This window comes from Leopardus geoffroyi, chromosome C1, assembly GCF_018350155.1.
Source record: "Leopardus geoffroyi isolate Oge1 chromosome C1, O.geoffroyi_Oge1_pat1.0, whole genome shotgun sequence".
Classification (NCBI taxonomy): domain Eukaryota; kingdom Metazoa; phylum Chordata; class Mammalia; order Carnivora; family Felidae; genus Leopardus; species Leopardus geoffroyi.
In genome coordinates, this window is record NC_059328.1 from 213,307,779 (window position 1) to 213,331,561 (window position 23,783).

The following is a 23,783-nucleotide window of genomic DNA, read 5'->3' on the forward strand; positions in this document are numbered from 1 at the left end:
TTCGGTTTTCATTTGGATTTTTTTTACATCCCGATGATCATGATGCAGATGTTGAGCCATTCATCGACCATGTATAGCACACTTGCAAGCACTGGGCTCCTGACAGAGCAGAAGAAAACACATTAATTAGAAATCACAAGGAAAAGCAGAATTACATGCAACCGTGAGCAAAGAAGTACGTGGTGGTGGTGAATGTGTGATGGAATTTACCTAGAAAGATCACCTCTGAGGAAGTGAGCATTGAGTTGAGCAATGAAGGAAGAATGTGAGGTGGCCGGGAGGTGGGGGCAGGGCATGGGCCTCGCAGACCACATGCGCAGGGAATCCTGAAAGAATTCCGGTGTGACCAGAGTATTGACGTAGAGATAGTGGGGGAGAAATTGTAGCCCAGGGTAAGGTAAGACGGGGTCAGACCATGCAGGGTTTTACAGGCCACGTTAAGAAATTTTCTCCATCCCGAGAGCAATAGGTAATTGGAGCATTTGAAGCAAAGGTAATGACAGTCTTATTTGTGCTAAGAAAGGATCGTTCTAGGGGTGCCCTGGTGGCTCAGTCAGTTAAACATCTGACTCTTGATCTCAGTTCAGGTCATGATCTCACGGTCTGTGAGTTCAAAGCCCTGCGTTGAGCTCTGCGCTGACAACACGGAGCCTGTTTAAAATCGTCTCTCCCTGTGTCCCTACCCAACTCATGCTGTCTCTCTCTCTCAAATTAAATAAATAAACTTTAAAAAAGAAAAAAAAAAAAAAAAAGGATCATTCTAGTTGTGATACGGAGAATGGATTATAGGGAATTCAAGAAAATTAGTCAGTAAACTATAGTCCAGGCAAGAATTATGGGAACTCTGACGTGGGTGGTGGTGGTACAGGGATAAATGGATGGATTGGAGAGACACGGTGTTGAATTAGGTATTGGGATGGGGTGAGAAAGAGGAAAGGGTTGAAGATGGCTTCTGAGTTTCTGACATTCACAAGAGCAGCAGGAGTGGTATCATCCCCTGAAATAGAGAACAAGAGGAAAATGTATCAGGCATTAGGGCAAGATCAGGAGTTCTGTTTTTGGTAGCATTGGGTTTGCGGTACCTCAAGACATTCAAGTGGAGACATTTCAAGTAGGCTGCGGAATGTACTAGTAAGAGAACTGGATTAGAGATAGGAATCTGTGAGGCATCTGCATTTAGGTGTTAATTAAAGCTGTGGGTGTAGATGACATCACTGGGGGAGAGATGATGGAACGAGGAGAAGAAGAGGCCTTGTACCCTGCCTTGAGGAATTCCCAATATTTAAATGGCCTCTTCAAGAGGGACGAGCCAAGAAGGAGCAACCAGGGAGACAGGCGGGAAAAATTAGGGTGGTGGTGAGTCACAGAGGACAGGGGAGGAGCAGTTTTAAAAGAAGGGTGTAATCAACACCTTTAAATGCTGCCAAGAGCTGACATGGACTAAAGACTGAGAATTGTGTTTCCTGGCAGGCAGGTCATTGGTGACTGGCTGAAAGCTGTAATGTACTCAGTGGAGAAGCCACATGGGATTGGGCTGGAAGTGACTAGGAAGGAGATGCGGACTGTAGCACTCACAGGTAGATGCTTTTTAGAGGCTTAATTACGGGTGGGCAGTAGCCGGGAAGGTTCTGTGTGGTTGGTCAAAGGGGAGCTTATTTGATTTTGTTAATGATTTTGGTCATATTTAAAACCTGATTGGGGGAAAAACAAGTGAGAGGGAGTTGACTGGAGAAGGAGGTGAGAAAACAGACATGTTGAGTTCCTGAGAAAGCCAGAGAGTGAGTGGAATCCAGAAGGATCAGCATAAGCAGATGAGTACAGTGGTTAGCAGATGTGGGAATGCCATTGGTGCCCCCCTCGGCCCCCCGCATCCCGCCACCACCCATAATACAGGTGACAGTGTTGTCTTCTGAGAGGGAAGAAGAGTGGGTCTAGGTTGCCTTTCATCTCAGAAATACTGTAAGTTGCTTTCTGTTTCCTTGCTTCTCTCCTCCCTATTTTTTTAAGTAGCATTATTGAGGTAATTCACACAGTTCCGTGGTTTTTAGTTTATTCACAGTGTGCAACCATAACCACAGTCGATTTTAGGACATTTCATCGCCTCAGAAAGAAACTTCATACCTTTTAACTATCACCCCCCTCCTTCTTATTTGTCTTTTGCTGTCGGAAGACAGCACAGAGTATGGTCTGGATTCAGATCTAAACTCGTGACTTCAAAGAAGAGCGTTTGTAAGCTGAGGCATATGAAAGGTTACCAAGAGCCTCACAACGGTAAGCTAGCCAGAGGAGCACAGGGGGCTGAGGCCTACTACTTAGGGTCACTGGTATAAAACCCACAGATAATACACTCCAAAAGCCTGCTGAATGTCAGTTTCCTCCCTGTCAAAGAAAATCATCTGAAGAATAAAGATGAATAAAATGAAATTACAGAGGTAACACATGTACTTAGTTTGTAAGAGAACATTGACTATTGATAAATGATTTTACCTACTGGCCCCCAAAAAGTACATTTTGGGATGCTTAAAATTGATGTATTGGATGATGAACTGCAATCAGAAATCTAAGGCATTAACAGAACAGGGTAGTAACAGCAGACTGGAAAAGTTAGAGATTCTGTTTACCATTGGTACTGAATAAGGTTTTGTATGGGATTAATAGGATGATTTTAAACATTTAGAAAAGAAAGTAGTAGTCCTTAGAAATCAACATAGGCCTAATAAAAAGATCACACCAAATTAACTCGTTTTGTTATGTTCAGGAAATGTGGAAGAAATAGTAACCAGTTGATCCTTGAACAACACGGGGATAAGGCCACTGCCTTCCCCCACACAGTCAAAAATCCGTATACAACCTTGGACTCCCCCAGAACTTAACTACTAATAGCCTGCTGTTGACCAGAAGCCTTACCAATAAAATAAACAGTTAACACGTTTTGTATGTTATATATGTTGGATGCTGTATTCTTAAAGTAAGCTAGAGAAAAGAAAATGTTACTAAGAAAATCATAGGAGAGAATACATTTATAGTACTGTCCTATAAAAGATGCGTGTGAGTGGACTAGCACAGTTCAAACCCTTTTGTGGTTCATGGGTCAAATGTTTTCGTATTTTATCAAAGTATTTAACAGAAAGTCGTTTGCATATGATTTGGAAATAAGTTTATATGTAAGTCACTGAGGACCATGCCCAAAGATTATTAGTAGATTGTTACTGAAAACAGTATGATGATTCAAAGGCATAACGGTGGGTTCCATTCAGTTATTTCCTTTTCAGTGTTGTGGTTAATGATGGAGGCCATGGGAGGTGGCCGTGTCAGATACACGGATGATTGCAAATATGAGAGTGATAGCTGATATGTTGGATGCCCTTCAGAGTCTAGAGCTACCTCCACAGAGTTGAATGATGGGCTGTTAATGAGGCCAAATTAAAGCCTTCATTGCAGTGTCATTCAGAGACCTGGCTTCAAATGAATTCTCTGACTTAGTTGCAGAAATTCTTGATGGTAGCCTCAGGGTACATTAACATTTGTGACATTTACAGGGAGGTTGTGGTCTAGTGTCTTCTGCATCATTCCATTCTAGATGGGATTGGGACATTAGCCACCCCCCCCCTTTCTTAAAGAACAGTTACAGAAGCTGACAGGGGGTTTTTCTGGAGAAGACCAGAGATGGGCAGGCTGCCTGGAAAGAGCTCCATGGCTGTTCCCTGACTTTGGGTGTGTTCCTCCCATGCACCTGCTTATCAGTACTCCACTACAGAAGCTAATCTCTCTCCTCTCTGGTACCCTGCCCTGCAGTTTCCCAGCTGTCTCCTCGACTTGTGGAGACGGCTGGTTCTGCCTGCCTTCTCCCTCCCTGTGATGTGGCCTGGAAACCCTCTCCAGGCAATAAGCTGGGGCAGGTGTGAGCCTCACTTCATTCGTTTCCCTCCTCTCAAGGATCACTGCCCTGTGCTGTCCGAAGTTCAGGGTTTAAAATTTATTGTTTCGTATAATTTCTATTTTTTCATCTTTTTCATGGAGGAAAGTAAATCGGCCGCTTGTTCCTCCGTCTTGGCCAGAAGTAGAGGCTCTTTAGTGATTTTTTATTTATTCCTAACATTTTAGCTCTACGTTCAAAGCCCCCTTCTGTGTCATTCCCTTATTTCCCCCATGCCTTTTCTTGGACAGACCCTGTGCTCTTCCCGCTCCCTCATCCGCACCTCATGCCTCTCCTTTGTCCTCAGTCTCCTTTTCCCTCATTCTTGCTTGTCAGTGTTCCCTGTTCTCCGGTCAGCTCAGGTGCCTCTTCCGTGTTGTTTCCCTGCCAGGTGGGGCAGATTAAACTTTCCCTCCCTGTTCTGTTCCTGCTACAGTACCACTGTCGGCAGTATTCAAGGGTGCGTGTTGTAACCTGCCGGCCCCTCCTCGAACACGTGTGTCGGGGCCCACGTGTACACATGTCCACAGTGCTCAGCTCCCAGGTCAGGCACAGAGCTTGCACACTTTTGTGTCTTTTACGTAGCTTTCTGGGCAGGTAATGTAGCGAGAAGGTGTTTAACAAGTGTAGGTATGTTTCATATATATATATATATATATATATATATATATTTTTTTTTTTTTTTTTTTTTTTTTAATGAGTTGTTTCTCTCCTCTCCCCCCAAATCTAGGCTACAGAAGAAGTTTCCAAAAATCTGGTTGCCATGAAAGAAATTCTGTATGGCACGAATGAGAAAGAGCCACAAACAGAGGCGGTGGCGCAGCTCGCTCAAGAACTCTACAACAGCGGGCTCCTGAGCACCCTGGTAGCAGATTTACAGCTCATTGACTTTGAGGTCAGAAATCAGTTTCTTATTTCTCAAAACCAGTACCTTATTCGCGGTCCTTTTCCTTGTGTTCTGTGCTGTGAAACATCCTAAGATTCCTGTCGAGCTCTTGGCCCAGGGGTTACTGACCTGTAGGCGAGCCCAGGCTGCCCACCTAATTAGCAGAGCTGGGCAGGAGCTCAGGGGCGCCCCAGGCTTGGGCCAGGTCTCTCTTCTCCTGTTCCACCACGTCGTGTACGAAGCTTCTTAGGTATTCATTGTGCCCTTTTGTTTACATCATATTTAATAAACACCTGCTGTTTCACCTAATCCACTGGCCTTTCGTTCTCAGAGTATAAATCTAAAGACTGTGGAATGTTAGAATTTTAGAGGTAGAAGAGATTTTAGAAGACATCCAGTTATGTATTTGTGTTTTTTGTTTTTTTTAACCTGTTGAGAACTCATTACAGCAGAGATCATGTGTTTTGTTTGCTTGGCACTACTTTTAAATGTTTAAATTAGGATAATGGTTAAATAGCAGGAGATTTTATGCACAGTTTTGAATTTCTGGCTTCCCTTGAAAATTCTGGCTCTGTCAGCATTGAGCCTGTGGGCCCACCCGGCCCCTCAGCTGGAACAGAGCAGCCACTACACCGTGACATGCTTGGGTGTGCTGCACACAGCAGCTTGCTGTTCTGTCTCAAGGCCCGCTGGGCCCATATGCATCTCCTGCCTGGCCCTGGGAGGCACTTGCTATAACTGCCCAAGCTTATGTAGCTGAATCGTGCCATTTAGCTAGTGAATTTAACGGTGAGAATAATGGTCCTTGACAGCAGTCTGAAAAGTAGTCTGCAAAGTATATATGGTAATGAAGGGCTGTGGCATGGTTAGCAGGTTCCTCTGAGTCTTCGTCACGGGTGGGCTTTGTTTTAAGCCCCAGTGTTTATCATCCTGAGTGTTTGATCAGATGTCTGTGCAGGTGCCTGAAAAACCAGGGGAAAGAATGGCAGATACATAGCCAGATTCCGTTTTGAAGAGTCATGAGAGAGTGTGGTTCGTAGGTTGCTTGAATAATATTGGTAATAAAGGACAATAGAAAGTATTGCTATCCTGTAGAACACATAAAAATGATTATTTCCATATAGGGAGCCGATTTCATGTATTTTTAATAGTGTATCAAATTCCACCAACAACAGTTTTTATTTCCTGCAAAGTGGGGAACGCACTGGAACGTCCAGTTCCTTCTCCTTTGTCCACACATCTCATTCCCCAACGTGGTCACTGAATTTAATGTTCACTTGGGACTTCAGTGACTTAAATTTACCAAGAAGTGTGTGCCCTTGAGATGGGTTCTTAGAGACTGCCGTTGCCGCTCCTGATCTAGCACAGGCCCCAGGATGATCTCTGGCACTGGAAAGCTGGCATTTCACTCAGTGCCCTGCAGGCTCATCAGCCTCGTAACAAGTGGCCCTTCTGAAACCTCTCCTGGGGTTCAGTTCTCCGTTTGTTAATTTCTTGTGCAGTTTTCTGATTATAAGGTTCACTGTATAGCAGTCACGTCCTTCTATTGCGTTTTGTAAAGCACAGTTACATAATTCTGGTCTCTGAACTGCTACATCATGTGGTACTTAGAACCTTCGTGATTAATCTATAGAAAATCTCTCCTGAACAGACCTAACTAAATAGGTGGATATGTCTACTTGCCATGAAAGCTCAGCTGCTTACAGAATTCTTTCATTTTTATTATACTAGCCGCGTGCAGCTTCTCCTCATCCATCAGTATAAGAGGAAATTACGTGTATTGTTTACAACACGAGCATTTTATTTGAGGCTGTTTGTTCCCTATGGGTGGGAATCAGATCCCTGAACATTGTAAACATATAGCAAGGTTTTATTTTTCATATCTGAGTCTGCATGATTTTAAGGGTTAGAAATTATATGTAGTAACATTTCACTTTGAACACATTGCTCATGGTAAATATAGTATACTATTAAGACTTAGAATTTGAAATTATAAATAAAGAAAATTTAGTATCTATGAGCACTTTAAAGTCAGCTATTCAGTCATAATTATATAAATATGCAATGCCTTAATTTGAGTTTATTTGGGAGGGTGGCTGGGCTTTTTGGTGGTTAGTCGGGTAAATATTTTAATGATTGTATTCCTAATAGGGCAAAAAAGACGTGGCTCAAATTTTCAACAATATTCTCAGAAGACAAATTGGTACAAGAACTCCTACTGTTGAATACATCTGCACTCAACAGAATATTTTGTTCATGTTATTGAAAGGGTATGTACAATATAACAAAATTTATATTCTCAGTTGAAAAATAAAAAGGAAAGATGGTCTTAGGCAAAAACACGATGGTGAATGTGGGAAAGTATTTTCTCTGTAGTTCAGTCATTTCATTTTCCCATAGATCTTGAACACATTTCCCTCTTTTTTTTTTTTTCTTGTTTATTTAGAGAGAGAGAGGGAAAAAAAAAATGAGCGGGGGAGGGGCAAAGAGAGGGAGAGAGAGAATCCCAAGCAGGCCCCACACTGTCAGCACAGAGCCTGACACAGGGCTTGAACCCATGAACTGTTGAGATCATGACCTGAGCCTATATCAAGAACTGGACGCTCAACCGACTGAGCCACCCAGGTGCCCTGAACACACTTCCCTCTTAAAATTCAGCCAGTGAGTTAAATTGAATTTGAAAATACCTATGGGAGTTTACAGGTGGATGAATCGTGAGCCCTTAAATTCTCAGATCCTATGCAACTGAAGAAAAAAGTCTTCTGTGGTCTTCTTTCTGTTCTCTAGATTTTAGAAGTTTATTTATATGAAATATCAGTTAAATCATGTGCTTAAAGACATCTTTGGGCAGACATGCACACTGTGAGGCTGTGAAAGCTGCCTAGTAAATGGAGCTTGGATGCTACATAGCTTGACTCTGTTCGGTCAACAAAGGACACGCTTATGAAGTAGTGCTCTTTGCTTTGTACCTGTTTGTGTCCACTCACCAACCGACTTGGTTGGTAATTAACAGCGCATTTAACTACTGGACTAGTAAGCAGGCATTTGTGGTAGTCTGTCAGTATGAAAAAAACAAACAAACAAAAACCAGAAAAGCCTAAAAACCGAAACCTCAAAAGAAAACCAGTCCTCTTCTCCCTCATCAGTGAGCCTCCCTGATTGGCAAGGTCACCTTATTGCTTCACACAGGAGTTGTTCGCCAGCTCTGGGTCTGGTGTGTATCTGTTTGTCCCAGCGTTGGTGCTGTTCTATTAACTTGGTGGACAGGCGTTTTACTGGCATGACTGTTGGCGTGAATCAGCTTGCTCTCCTACCGCTCGCATTGTAGCTTGCCTCCCTCTGATTCACATCTCTGTGGTTTAACACTTCCCCCAAGTTCAAACTTGTTTAGACAAAGCATGAGTCAGTGCATGTGTTTGATGCCAGCATTCTATTTCCTTCATTCTGTTTCTAAATCTCTATGTTGGTTGCTTCTTCAGATGTTGCCATACAGAACTTTTGGCATCTCATTTTTTGTTGTTACCAATCCAGAGTTGTATGTGTAAGCATGTAGTGAGTAGTTTGAAATTTTGGTGTTCTTAGAGCACCTTCCAGATGCCTTTGTGTATTTTTAAACTGAGTATTTCCTTTTCCGTAGAAAGCAGTGGTGGTTAAAAATCATAAATTAGTTTGCCTGTGTTTTCGCTTAAGAGTAGCCAAAAGAACGATATAAACGTTGTTAAAGTAAGAATTTTAAGGTACAGTTTATCTTTAAATTATCTTTTTCTTAAAAGTTGACAGCTCTCACGTGAGTGGCTGCAGCAGAAACGTCCTCCAGGGAGGCGAGGAGAAGCCTGGGCGGTGCAGCTGGTGCTGGTGCCCGTGCCCGCCAGCGCCTGTCTCCCCGTCCCGTGTAGCCCTTAGAGTGGAAACTGCGCGGAGAACTGGAGGGAATAAAATAGCCATTTCCTACCCGTCACCCAGTGCGGACGGTTGTTGACATTCTGTCGTTCTTACTTCACACGCTCTGCCTCCTTTTTTCTCTCCTCACACATAAGATTCCTTCAGCGTGCATCCCCAGTACAGAGTGCACCCCAGGACTTTTTTTTCCCCTACCATACTCGCCATACCATTTGCAGACCTAACATTGGCTTGTACCCAGTGTTCAGATGTCCCTGATTTTCACACACAAAAATGTCACTTTTCAGTTAGTTTGTTTAAATCCAGTTCCACGCGAGGTGCACAAACTGAATTTGGTTAATATGACTCTTACACCTTTTTTTTTTTTTTTTTAATGCCATTTACTTGTTGAAGCAACGGGGTCATATGTTTTGTAGAAAAATCACATATTTTGAATTTTACATCCTTGTGGTTTCATTTAACATGTTCCTTTGTCCTCTTTTCTCTTAAATTGGTGATCAGGTCGTTATGAACTCCAGTTGTGGGGTTTTTAAAAATATACTTGGTGTGTTTCAATCCATCCCAGTCACGATGTCCAAATTTTTATATCCAAATTGCGTCATCTTGGGCCATCGGGAAGCTCCTTCAAATTGGCTCTTGTGTCCTTTTGGCAGGACCCCATCAGTCTTTGATAGCTTCCTTGCTTTCTGGCACAAGACGTCCCGTGCTGATTTTGTACAGATTCCCGCCTCAGACCTGGAAACAGCCATTTCTTCAAGGAGCCTTGTGAGCTACCTTTTAAGGTTTTTGTACTTCACTTAACGAGTCTAGACTCCTCTCCTGCAGTGTGACCACTGCGTAGGCCGTAAGTGCTTTGACGTTAGCCATCCGGCGGAGTCACTGTGCGTTTCAACATAGGCTTGTCGCTAGTGTTAGGCTGCATCTGGAGGCAGCAGTTTTTTCCCCCGGTGACTTAAATGTGAATGTGCTCTCCACTCTAGTGCTAACAGGTTGTACGGCATAACTGTTTGCCTTGTACTCGATAGTTTATGGCTTAGTCATTTAAGACAAGCTTGAAAAACCACTCAAAACCTGCCCAGCTTGTTGTACCAAACTGTCTTACTCTTGTCTTTCTGGTCTCCTGCTTGTTAAAATCAGATCAGCGAAGGTGAATTGTTTGACCAGCCACTTTGTGGGCAGACGCTGTAGTCACCCAAGCGCCAGTCAGCCTGCTGGAAGCTGTGCCCTAAGTGATCCAGAGGAGTCCTTTCCTGAGGCTCTGTGATGACCCTGTGTGTAACAGAAGGATAGCACTGCCGATAACGATTAGGACTGTGGGATAACAGGGGGTGCGGTGTGGGTTTAGTGAATAAGGCAAGGGTTGGTGGAAGAGGTGAGACTAAGGATTGAAGTTCCAGAGGGTTTAGAATTCTAATAGAGAAAAGGGGAGTGGGTCCAGGGACAGGAATGAACATGGTGATTGGCGGCAATAGGGAGATAATTGGAGTGCTTGGTGGCAGAATGGGCGGTGACCTTTTACTGAAGGAGCGGATCTCATGAGCCTGGACGTTTAAGCCCGGAAGTTTGTCTTTATTTGATGGGCAGGAGAAATCATTTTGAGCTCCTCAACTGGAAATGCTGTTGATCTACTTGTGTGCTGGGTAAATTCGTTAAGACAGAGCTTAAGCAAAGATGCTGGTTAGGGAGCACTCACCTTTCTCTAGGTGTGGGTTAATGCAGCAGTGGGAATGGAGGAAAGGGAATGAAACTAAAATGTTTCAAAGAAGTCTTACAGAGGACCAGTGGTGGCTCTAAAGACGGAAGCGTTGAGAAGAGACGAAGGTGGGAGGTTTGAACTGTTCTGTCCAGTGCAGTTCTTCCGAGCTGCAGGCGGTCATTTCATTTTGCGTTAACTTAACACATAAAATTCAGTCCCTCGGTCAGACTAGGCAGATTTGGAGTGCTCAGTAGCCACGTGTGGCTAGTAGTAACTGCGGCTCTAGGACGCTTCCGTTATCGGATGAGGAGGTTCTGCACGACCTTAGACCCGGTTTCTGAAACCACATCATGGTGCCAGAAAACAGAAATGAGGAAGCAGGGGAGGGCGGCTGTTCTGTGGAGGGAGAAGAGATTCGAATTTTGATATGTAGTGCTACGGTAGACCTTTCACTGAGAGTGTCCAGCGGCAACAGAAAATGCCTGACTAGGGTCCAGGAGCAGACCTGAGCAGGGATTTAGGAGTCGGGGGGGAGGGGGGCATGCCCCATGCCCCACCGCCAGCAGGCTGGCGGCACCAGAGGGATGCCCTCGGCCAGGCAAGAAAGAGGAACACTCCGAGGGGTGGAAAGGAGAACTGAGAGAGCTTTTTCTTTCCTTTTCCAAAGACAGAGTTGCAAAGGTCAGCACCACTGGGACACTAAGTAGTGGAATTTATGTCATGAGAGAAGTCTGTTTCGGCCAGGAGGAGGTCCTTGCTAGTTGGATGTGGGGAAATGCAACGAGCGCAGGAGGGTAGAGGGGACGCCGCGTGGGAAGGACACGTGGTCAGCACGTGCAGCCCGTGAGGCAGTGGGAGGGTTGGGGGTGGTGGGGCTGAGAGGAAAACGGGGCTCCTTCCTGACAGAGGGGAGACGCAGCCATGGGTGCCGAACAGATGCCAGGGCGTCCCCAGTACCCACTGCGAAGTCCCGCAGGGCCTCCTCGACAAGCGCTCTGTGACCGCAGGGTCAGGCCTTCGGCTTCGTAGGCTTGGCATTGCCAAGAGCCTTGGAGGCGCTGTTTTGACTGTTGACTTGAAACAACGAAGTAAAAATGCTGCTTATTCGATAGACCTATGTAGATACTCTGGAAACGATTTTGTTCGTTTCCTGTTGTGTTTTTTTAATTCAGCTTTTGGTTTTTCTGAAGTCTTGACGGCCCCCCATGTAAAACGAATTCGTTTGGGGGTGTGACCCCGAATACTTCTCCTCAAATCTTTTAGCTTCAATAAGGAACGTTTATTTATGTGATCACTCCCATGCCTTTTATTTTTCTTTGGGTTGAAGCAGTTGTTGCCAGCTAGGTGTGTGTGTGTGTGTGCACGCACGTGCGTGCGCACACCCTCTGGAGTAAACCCACTTGAGCTCACCACACCCTGCTGTGACAGAGATGCCTTTTGTAACCCACTCTGGTCACTTAATTAAGACACATCTCAACTTCCTGTTCTAAAAATGTGAACGGTTTAGTGATAGGGGTTTTGAAACAGCAATCATGGTTGGTTTGTTGTTTTTTTTTTTTTTCGTTTTGCAGGTATGAATCTCCAGAAATAGCTCTAAATTGTGGGATAATGTTAAGAGAATGCATCAGACATGAACCACTTGCAAAAATCATTTTGTGGTCAGAACAATTCTATGACTTCTTCAGATATGTCGAAATGTCAACGTTTGACATAGCTTCAGATGCATTTGCCACATTCAAGGTAACATAAAAACTGTAGAATTCTAAATATACTTGTGAGATTAACCAGTTTGCTGTTCATTCCTAAACGTCTAACCTCTGAGTCTATACCCGTCTGCCCTCTAGCGGCAAGAGAGAAGATCTGCTTTCTGTGTGTGTGTGTGTGTGTGTGTGTGTGTGTGAGACTTAGGTGTGTGCAGTAGAGTCACAGCTTCGGCAGGGTGGGAGGGTTAGATTGCAACTCTGTCGAAAAGTACGGTCAGTATGGTCACAAGTACACTTTTCTGTGAACATACTCATCAGCCGTGGTATGTTGATACACAGTGTGTGGGACAAACGAGTTTTTCTCCTGTGTTGGAACGTACTGTCGCAGTTGCTTTGGTTAAACACCAAGCCGTTGTCTTCTGTTCAGGGCCATGCTAATTTGGAGTATGCGTGTCTTGAAATATTAGAAGCACAATCAGGGCAGAATTTTCCACACTGTGGACAGGCCCTGGGGAACAACGGACTTAGCTCTCCGTCCCACGTTCGTGCCAAAGCTTATTTATTGAACGCTCGGGGCAAGGGGAGCAGAACTGCCTGCCCTGTTCACGTTTTTATGTGGCCTCCCTTCCCAGTACGCCCTATCGCCCTGTTCTATATTTGTATAAATTAAACGCACCTAGGATTCAATAGAACTGTACAACATGCAGATTTTTGTTTTGAATTGCAAGGTTCCGTGCTGTTTACGGTAAATAAAGCAGTAATATTTATTAGTGTTCCTCACAATGAAAGTAAGCCTTTATATGTTACGTTCCCTTATATAAAATGTCTGACCTCATAGGTGACTATTTAGAACCTCTACTTTAATCAGGATTTAACATACTAACCTGCAGGCCGCTATGCTCAGGAACCATGGTCACTCTTACGGTGAGAAGTAGCCACTTCCTCGTGAGGGTCAGTTTTATGAGGGTAAAGAGCCCTTGAGATAATGAGCATATGCCTTGGTCTCTAGGTAAAATATGTCCCTCACAGTGAATGAACACCCTTAAAACAGGATGAAAACCTGGGCACCTGGCCATTAGGGTTTCACCTGGAATGAGAATAAGGTAATAGCGTGAGAAGTACCCGAGGATTTATTTTCCTGAAACTATTAAAGAGGATGTCAGGAGCCTTAGGTAAGATCTCAGATATTTATATGTCAATTTATAAAGCAGACTGAAATGAATTCGAGATTATAACATAAAGTGACAAATCTGATGTCTTTGTGTCACTGCATTTTGGGGCTAGGACTCATAATTAGGATATATTGGTGGAAGGGGATGCTCCATTGAAAAGCAGCAGGCCTGTTATGAAGGGAGGTGTGGTAATACCACATGTTGGGAAGAGATCCTGTGTAGAAAGCAAGCCATGAGCCGCGAGCGGCCACTCTGGGAGAGGTGGGGGTGGGGTGGGAAGGAGAGGAGTGGGAGGGGGGGTGGGGGGGCACAGTAGTACCTCCTGGCCCAGCGGAGTGCTCGATGCCATGCGCCTGGCGCAGGTGGCACGGCTGGCTTACGGGAAGGGAGAGGTGTTAACACTGTGCCAGAAATGTGATTCACAGAATCTGACAGTCTCGATTGGCCTTGCTGATAATTTCATTATCAGCCCTCAGTTAGGGCTGCTTCTTTGAATTCCATTCTCCCCAAGGAGAAAATGGTGGTGATGGAATCACTGTGGGTAAATCAGCCCTGTCAGCTCATGTTAAGCCAGAGAGGAAAAGACTGGGCAGAGCCAGGCAGGTAGTGTCTCCCTGAAGAAGGGAAGCTTTCAGAGATGGTTCAGGATTCGAAGGATGGACTCTGGAAGAGACCGTGTTTGTTGGGAAGCTGGCTTGGCTTCTGTATCTCAGCCGCTCCTGATTACGTAGAAAAGGCAGCGCTCTCTAAAGAGGCCCCTGAATAGAGAGAGAGCTGCCCAAGACAAAATCAAGCAGAGCCCAGACCAAGACGACATGTGAGAGAGAGGCACGGGACCTATCAGAACACACCTTCCCTCCCCATCCTTCCGAGAGGGAACCCGGTCAGAGCGGTGAGAGTCTGATCGCTTCACGCCAAAGGTGCTGAGGGGGAGGAAGAACTCTCCTGTCCTGGTTTGCTGGTGTCCTTTTTGAGAGAATATTTGCATAACGGAAAAGGAGGGTAGATCCGGGGCTCGTGCTCTCCTTGAAGAATGTGACCAGACCTGTCTCCCCAGAAACTGCACTGTGCACAAAAAAATTTGAAGAAATGCAGCTCGTCCATAAACTTGAATTTACAAATCTGTGGAATGGGTGCTGGGTCTCAAAAGGAAATTAAAACTACCCCCTCTAAATTAAAACTAACAAGATCCATAGCTTGAATGAATGTGTACTAAGATAGTAACTCAGTGGCCAAATATTGTTCATGATTTCTTTTTTGAGGACTTAAGGAGACGGGAGGGGTATCAGAAGGCCAACGAATATATTTCCAATTTTTCCAGAGTAAAAGAAGGTAGATTCCCCAGAGAGGCTGGTGGAGCTTGGAGCTTGATGTTTTACCTGTGTAAGGTTCTAGAAAGTGTTTCTAAAGAGATGATATCTGAGCATTTTGGAAAGGAAACCGTGTACCCACAGCCAGCATGGATTCACGAAGAGTAAGTTCAGTCATATTAATCTCATAGTTGCCAGTAGATGAGGGTACTCAGAGTGTGGCTGCCTGGGTTCAGTTCCCGGCCCTGCTGCGGATTTAATCTCAAGCTCTTCATCTGTTAAAATGGAGGTAAGAATACTAGTATGTCAGGGTAGTATTGTGTCCCCACACACTATGTGTGGAGCAAACAGTAGCTATTAGAATTACTCCTTTATAACTATGAGGATATACTGGATGTTGAATAATTGTACAGATCTGTTTCGATGGAATCAATGAAAAGACAGGAGCTAGGTAGAATTTCAGTGTAGTGATTTACATCTAACTAAAGGTCATATGCATAAGGTGCTGCAAAATGGATTGCCATCACCCTGGAGAGAAATTTCTAGTGGATTTCCAGTGGGCTTTGTCTCAGTCCAGCTGAACATTTTTATTAATGACTTAGATAAAATGTGACAAGGCCTACAACTTCTCAAATGTATAGGTGAGAGCTACAAAGGTAAAGACAGCAGACCGTGGTAATCCTAAAATAAGGCTTCAGAATGATCCAGAGAGGCCAGAATGGAACAGAACAAACTGACATCTTCCACTTGAAGACCCAACTCTATAAATAAGGGATGTGGGAATAAGGCATAATAATATAGTCAATACTAAATATAATAATTGCTAAGTATAACAATTACTAAAGTGCAGGCAATTTCATACCCTACTCAACCAACTCTCTGGGGGAGGTATTTTTAGTATCTCCTTTACAGAGAAAGAAACTGAAGCCTAGAAGTATTGGGTGAGGTCAGGCAAAAAATGGGAGGCCAGAATTTGAACCCAGGCAGTCTGCCTACAGAGCCCACTCTGAGTACACAGAATTCTGAATACGTGCAGTAAAATTAAACAGTATGATGCTGCTGCCCCAGAGCTACATGTGACCACGTAGTGTGTGACCTAAGGAGCTGTTGACGGTCTGGCCCCACTATGAGCCATTAAGGTAACAGCACATAAATGTGTTCCGTTCCAGGCGCTACACTGTAAGAGGCACATAGACAAATAGATGGCTTTCAGAAGACAGTAGATGGTGAGGGGGACTCAGATCCTGTCTTTCGAGGAGTGGTTAAAGGAACTTGGACGTATTTAGCCTGGAGAAGAGAAGACTCGGTAGGGACTTGCCGTGAGAGCACTTCATGTATGTGGAGTGGGGTCCTATAGAAAGTGGGTTGAACCTATTTCTGTCGGCTCTGACGGTTTCTGGAAATAACCTGGGGACAGGTTTGACTCTAGCACAGGGAGAACTTTCTGTTAAGAGCTCCAAAAGTGAACCACACACATTTGGTAGAGTTGAGTCTCTCGTCCTGGTACATGGTCAAGCATCAAGGAAGAAATTGGGCCAAACAACTTGCCAGGGCTCTGTGAAATCGAGCCCCGGGGTCAGCAGCATTTCTTCAGGGATCCCAGGGCTGTCCTTGCAACATGCTGTTTGAGTCCCAGACCCACTTTTAGGAATCTTTCTAAATTCAGTATACCCTAAAGGTTGGTGCTCAATCTGCTGGGCTCAGGAGATGACCCCTGTCTGCCAGTGCTACCAGGGCCTTGGATGTACTGGAATTTAGGGAGGTGGGAAATCAGATCCTGCTTCCCCTCCCCACTGCTAGCCGACCCAGCAGTTCGTGGTCTGGGACCATGTGGCATGCTGGAAATTTTGCAGCTCACTGACCACTGACTGCATGACCTTTCCCCCTCATCTTCTCTTCTGTCGGTTTCTGTCCCCGACCCTGGGGGAGCCCTCCAAAGCACGTGGCTCCAGCTCCTAGGGTGAGATTCCTTCTCATCGCTCAGTAGGTAGAGGCTCTGCCCAAGTCCCCACCTCCTCTCTTCCCAGCTTGGAATCAGCCTTTTTCTCTGTGCTGGCTCTCGGCAGTTCTCCTCTCCTACCAGCGTTTCACTCTCCTCTCCAGGCCCTGGTGTGGCCCTCTTAACAAGGGGCTTTCGTCCTGCTGTGCATTGGGGTCCGTCTCCTATGTTAGCCGTCTCAGAGTGCCCCTTCAGTCTCTCCTGCTCCAAGGCCATTGAGATTTGGTTCCTACATTGGCAGTGGTTTCCTGAGTTTCCTGGTCTCTTTAAACCAGATGATAATGAAGAAAATCTTTCCTAGTTGGGGAAACGCTGGAGGTCCCCTTTTCGTGTGTGGCCCAGCTGCGAGGCTCTTGTTCCTACTTGAGATCTATCCTTCAGAGTAGTTTTCTTACTCAAAACTTCAGTAAAAATGTATGGCACAACGTGTCTAGGAATTTTGCTTTCTGGAGCAATATCTTCTACCTTCCTGTTCCTGAAATTCAACCATAGTTGAGAGCCATTGTCCCTAAGATCCCCTCCTTTGCATTCTCTTCTGTCAGATTATGGCAGAGCAGTGAACACCAAGTTCTTTTCTCTGTACTTCCTTCTAGTGGTCTCCAGAATGATTTAGCCACAAAAAAAGTAGAAATGACACATAGTCTTCCATGGATCCTGACACACTAATCCCTTCCATTTATTCATTTGTTCATTCGGCTCATTCCACGAGTCTGCCTACCCTGTGTCAGGCACTGTTCTTTAGGTGCTGGGGTTCAACAGTGAACCAGACAAACCCCTGCCCTTGAGGTTCCTACACCGGGGGGACCACCATAAGCAGATCGCAGTAGCTATAGAAGGAGGAGGTGCCTTTAACAAGCATGCCTCATATATTGCCCTCAAGTTCTCATGTACCTGTCTCCCTAATAGCTGACCCTGTGGGCCAGTATATATAATATACTGTATTACAGTATACTGTATACAGTAATATAAATTCTCCTCTCCCCGCCCCCGTCTCCTCCCCCATACTGGGAAGCTTCATGGCATTTCTCTTCCAGCTTCTTGAGGATGCTCAAACTCCAGGTTTTCTAATTTTGTCTATTGAATCCCCAAGGGGGATTTGGAAAAAATTGCCCAAGAAAGGCATACGATGCATACCCTATCCAGCAGTTTGAACAGCTGTAAATCTTTGGGGTGGAGTTAGAAACCTTCTTAAAAGCATGCTTTAAGGATTGTTTGATGTGATGTTTTCCCAAACCTGTTTCCTGATTTTGTTGGTTCATTCATTTATGTATTAAATATCACACTCTTCTATGTGCTGGGCACTGCATTGGTGCTGGGGATTCAAAGATTCGTAAAAATAGACATGAATGTAGTATTTATAAAACTTATAGTCTAGCATGGGAGATGGCAGTCATGTAATCTCACAGACGTAAAGACAACTTTGTCCATGCTGGTGACCAGTCTGGAAGCTATGGCAGTGATGTGGGGGCAAGATCCGAAGGTGGTCAGTAGGTCAGCAGGCCAAGGGGAAAGCCTGTGTGAGGAAGGCCTTTTGGGAAGGGCAGTAACAAAGTACATGACAGAAGAGCTCCCTGTAGGGTCTCTCGAGACCTGCCAGCTCCCCACAAGGGAACCAGAGCTATAGCATTTTCCACGTGCATTTGGCCATGGGACGTTTCCTCGAACATTTCTCAGGACAGATCTTACACTTGGACATACCTCAGGAAGCAATGGTTCGTTGTGACCTGGGCCACTCAAACATAAACAGCTAAGAGAACAAGGAAAGTTGGTTCGGAGAAAGGGGATTATTGGCACTAACCTCTCCAGTAGGCCGCTCTAAAGGAATTTTATTCCATAATTGACCAAATATTGACCATTTATGCTGTCCTGAGTTCCCATTCTCTTTCCCACGTGGTGAGAACCAGGCTAGTCATTGCTAACTTTTAGGTCCTTAAAAGCAGGGACCACATCTTTTTGTCTTTGGAGCCCCAGCACCTAGAACTTTACCTGGCACATAGTATATGTTTTCTGAATGAATGATCCTGGAGTTGTTTTCTGGGAAAGCCACGTGGTGAGGAATGCAGCTCCAGGTCACTCTGATGTTTGATCCTACACTTTGGCAGCCTTGTGCTTACTTAGGAGCTAATGTTTATAACACAATGGGGCTTTTTAAAAACAGTCTGTCCCCGGCAGCTCTTTCTGCCCACGGGTCCTGTCCCTGTGCTTTAATAAAATCACCTTTTTTGGGGCGCCTGGGTGGCTCAGTCGCTTGGGCGGCCGACTTCGGCTCAGGTCATGATCTCGCGGTCCGTGAGTTCAAGCCCCGCATCAGGCTCTGTGCTGACAGCTCAGAGCCTGGAGCCTGTTTCAGATTCTGTGTCTCCCTCTCTCTGACCCTCCCCCGTTCATGCTCTGTCTCTCTCTGTCTCAAAAATAAATAAACGTTTAAAAATAAAATAAAATAAAATCACCTTTTTGCATCCAAAAAAAAAAAAAAGACTTCATTAGATATGAAACTAAATATAACAGAAGTTAGGAGGAAGAAAATGGAACCTCCAGTACTTTTTCTAATGAAAGAAATTCCCTCTTTCTCCTCCAGAAGCAGTATTCTCTTTGATACTTTACCACAATCATTTACTTTTCTTTCACTTTATCGCCATGTTCCCTTTCTTTGAATTTGTATTTCTCTTGCCTTATGTGTTTGTTTTTAAATTTTTCCTTCTAAGAGCTGTAGACCCGCGACCAATCATCACCATCACAATCACAGTTGCCAGTTATTAATGATTTTATTTGCTCTTCCGTAGAATCCACATTTTCAGTACAACTCATGTGCAACTGTTTTTAAGTATAGTGAGTTTTAACAACAGTTTTTATCAGGTAAAATGGCGTGGCATGTTTTAGGATTCTCTTTCTAAAAGAACTTAAATGCAGAACCGCTGTAAAATAGTGTATTTTCTTTCTCTAGGATTTACTTACAAGACATAAATTGCTCAGTGCAGAATTTTTGGAACAGCATTATGATAAAGTAAGTATATGAAATTCTACTTTAAAACTGTAAGTTTTGTACCAGAAATGAAAGATTGAAATTAGATTGTATCCCGGATACTTATTTTGCATATGTAATGGTTTTAGACGGTGCTGTAATCATTTCTCTACTGAACTAAGGTATTGACTGTTACTTGGTCAGAAGCAGAATTTTTATCTTTTGATTGACACGCTACCCTTCTTTTCTTGCTTTAGGGGAGGAAGTAAAAGCCCTTTGCTGCCAAAGGACAGTATACATTTTTTTTTTAATATGAAATTTATTGTCAAATTGGTTTCCATACAACACCCAGTGCTCATCCCAACAGGTGCCCTCCTCAATGCCCATCACCCACCCTCCCCGCATCTCCCACCCCCCCCCCCATCGACCCTCAGTTAATACATTTAAGATAAAAAGAAAATTATTATCAAACTTTAAGTTTCCCTTCCTTTCCATCGGCTGCCCACACTGCTGCCACCTCCGGGAGAGAGAGGGGGGCGGCAGCTGCGAGGGCGAGCAGAGCACTTGCCTCGGGAAGCCCTGCTCCTGCCGCTGGCTCCTCGGGGCCATGGCCGAGGCCATTACCCCAGGGATTCAGAAGTCCGTCCTCTTTGTAAAGTGAGGACACTGGACTAGCCCAGCAGTTTGAGTTGATGTCCGACATCCTGAGCGACATAAACAATTTTGAGTGCCCTTGACCCGCACAGCAGCCTTCAGGTCCCAGGGTCAGGTGCTCGCCCCCACCTCGCACCAGCTCTGCCCCCGCCTTGCCCACGGGCGCATCCTTAGGCCGGACTGGCCTGACTTACACGCTGCCCACAGCCCGACGATGGGTGTTCTTGGAGAAGTCAGGATGATAACAGTCCGCTTGAAATTCCCGTCTGACCCGCGAGATTTGGCGTGGGTTTTCATTCTTCACTAGTCGTTTGAATTTTTGAAATCTTAGGCACTGCTGATACTTCATTGTTCACTTTACTCTTCAACTAAATTTCAATTGTAAGGTTCTCAGAGGCAGAATCTACGCTTCCGAACTGTGTATTCGTCTCTCCCTCCCACTCGGTAGCATGCAGTGCTGAGTGCATCCCGGTCCCTCGGAGACAGTCTCAGGAGGGGCTTAAACATTGCCGCTCAGGTTTTTTTGATTTTCCACTGGGATGTGGTGTGTGTCTTTGTGCGTTGGTTTCAAACGGCAGCACAGTCACCTCACGGGTGCCTTTCTGCAGCAATTAGAAGTGTGGGCTTCGGGCGCCAGCCCCACTTTGTGCTGCCAGACCTTGGGCGGCTGCCTTCGTTTACCCTCTGCCTTCAGGATCTTCAGCCCTAAAAGAAGGCTCGTGATCGCACCTAAGCGTTGTGGCGGGTTGTTGTGAGGATTAAGTAAGAATGTGTGTTGAGTGCCTGAGGGCACTGCCGGAACTCGGTGAGCGTCAGTAAACGTCAGGTCAGCGGGATTGTTTGTGCTACGACATGGCCTCAAAGATTGGAAAGAATCTGACATACCAGTATCTTAGTTTAAAGCCTACCAAAGATACAAACCAGCTTCCAAAAAATTTAACTTCAGGCAGTGACGTCAGTTTGCTAGTAATTAATATTACTACAATTATTAACCTTCAGCCAGGTTATCAATAGATGACATTGGTCAACAAAATTTCAGAAATATTTATGTGAGGCAACTAACAGAAATGTGTAGATAATGCAGTCAGATCTGAGGGAGGGAGAAGGAAAGTGAGGAGGCAGGTAATTTAAATTAAACCGGGAGGATTGCTTTTACACAAAACTACAAAATCACACGATCTAAAACCCTGTACACTTCGGCCCTGAGCTTTCTAATAACCGAAAGCACTCAGGGGAACAAAATCAACCGAAAGATGACAACATCTGTAAAACAAAACACATTCTCCCAGGGGCATTCTCTGGGGGATTTGATCACGGTGGCCTGTAGCGGATGCAGCCCTCGAGGTGAGGTGACAGACGTGCGGTTCCCTGAGAGCAGCTCCTCGAGGAGTCCCCTGCTCTGCATCACAGCTGAGTGGCTGAGCAGGACCCCTCATGAAGCATCGGCCCCGTTTTAGCAACTGTGGCCTTGGACCCTGTGTCCCTCCTGTCCATTTCCTACCTCCTGCTTTGATCGGCTGCCACGCCTCACCATGCCAGTGACACCGTGGTTGTTAGTGAGCAGCACTGTGTAAATCTGGTGGACATGTGTCACTTCCTAAGTATGTCACGTGCATTCTCCAGCCTTCACTCATGCTGTGTCCTTCCCATTTTATCTCCTCCCCTTTCCTAAATGAAATCCCTGCTATTATTCAAGATTGAGCCCAAGTCCCACCTTTTCTAGGACACCTACCTATTTGAGAGTGTTGAATTTCTCCTCTTGTCTGGTTTTAATTATTTTCTCCTCTTGCCTGATGCATTGAAAGAATAGGTGACTTTCTCTTTGTCTATATGCTTTGACTCACTGAACTATAAAAAAAAAATAGGAAATTTTCTAACCTAAAACCAAGAAATGAGAGCAGACTCCACCTTGAGCAGACAGCTGGAGGGTAGGAGTTCTGTTTTATGCTTGTGGAGTTTGGATGACAGAGGAGGACCAGGTTCGAGCTGTGTGGGCCTGGCCAGCACTGGGCGGGACTCGGTCCCAGGAGTCCCCACTCCTGGAGGTAATCCTCGGGGCGGGGGCCTGAGGGTCTCTGAGCGCCACTGAGGAAGGCTGTGTGAGACAGACGGGCAGTGGTTGGCCTTCGTGGTGTTAGAAGTTTGTGCTCAAGCTTTTTAAGGTCCTCTACCAGTCTTTAAGAAAATAATTCCTGGTACATGTTTTCTTGTCTTTTAGTTCTTCAGTGAATACGAGAAGTTACTTCATTCAGAAAACTATGTGACAAAAAGACAGTCACTCAAGGTATGGCTGATTATTTTATGTATTTTACTTCTCTTCACCCTGCGCGTGAAATTTGTGTTTGGGGAATGGGAGATATGCTGGTGTGGGTCTTAGACCTTTGAGAGGAAAATACATTTGTCCTTGGTCAGGATTTTTGTGGAAACGAAGTTCAGCTGTGGTCGGCACAGGGCACCTGCCCACCTGCTTGTAAGTGGAGAAATCAACATAGAATATGCAGAATTTTGAAGAGGTCTCTACCTCTTAGCAATGCAGTATTTTAGATTTGGAAGCCTGTTTTTGAAACTTAGAATCACACCAACTAGATGAAGTCTTGGTAGCTGTTGTGCTTCCGGGATGACGCAGGCTGTTGCATGAGGAGGGGGCGGGGCGGCCGTGAGCAGTGAAACCTTCAACTGCAGGCAGGTTTGGCCGCTTTGTATCAGACCAGGACATGCATACTTCCATTTGAAATTTAAATGCAAGGGGCGCCTGGGTGGCTTAGTAAGTGCCGGCTCTTGATTTCAGTTCAGGTCATGATCTCACGGTTCGTGAGGTTGAGCCCCGTGTTGGCCTGGTCCATGTGCTGACAGCACGGAGCCTGCTTGGGCAAATTCTCTCTCTCCCTTTCTCTCTGCTCATGCACACGCGTACACTTTCTCTCTCTCTCTTTCTCTCTCTCTAAATATATAAACTTTAAAAAAAAAAAAAAAGAGTTAAAACTCAGGAATAGGGATTGGCAAACTAGAGCTCATGAGCCAAATCCAGCCCAGTGCCTGTTTTGTAAATAAAGGTTTATTGGCACATAGATACATTCATTTACTTCTATATTATATAAGACTACTTTAGAGTGTAACAGCAGATTTGAATGGTGGCCGCAGAGACTCTATGGGCCTGCCAAGTCTGAAACATTTACTGTCTCTGGTCCATTACGGAAAGTTTGCTGACCTCTGCTCTAGGAAATTCTCACTGCAGTTAACAAAAGCATACCCCTCACTCTGTCAGTAAGTGGCGCTGACAGGAACTGTGGGTACAGCTCACAAAGGATTGGGGGTGGAAGGCGGAATCCTAACTCCACCTGGACTTTTTGCTGGGTCCACTTCAAATTCTGTTCTGCTCCGAGTTGTTCCTCTCAGAGGTGTCCAAATTCATTTTGATCAGGACTCCATTCCTGCTTGCCCTCCTGCCAGAGGGAGATCACTCTTCAAGACCTTACCTTTCTCTGGGGATTGACTAAAGGACCTCAGGAGCCTCTTTTATACTTTGTATCCTTTGACTAGAACACTCTCTACCATCCAAATGTCCAAAAGAATCCTTTCCATCTG

At 45.1% G+C, this 23,783-nt stretch overlaps 1 protein-coding gene across 1 annotated transcript in view; it reads left to right on the forward strand.

Annotated features, from left to right (window-relative positions):
- Nucleotides 1–23,783, forward strand: part of CAB39 (calcium binding protein 39) — an 88,170-nt gene that overhangs the window by 58,387 nt on the left and 6,000 nt on the right. Inside the window, exons 3-7 of the mRNA XM_045481674.1 lie at nt 4,647–4,811; nt 6,954–7,072; nt 11,970–12,138; nt 19,527–19,586; nt 22,417–22,482. Of these exons, the coding sequence (XP_045337630.1) occupies nt 4,647–4,811; nt 6,954–7,072; nt 11,970–12,138; nt 19,527–19,586; nt 22,417–22,482 (579 nt within the window). The remainder of the gene's footprint in view (nt 1–4,646; nt 4,812–6,953; nt 7,073–11,969; nt 12,139–19,526; nt 19,587–22,416; nt 22,483–23,783) is intronic.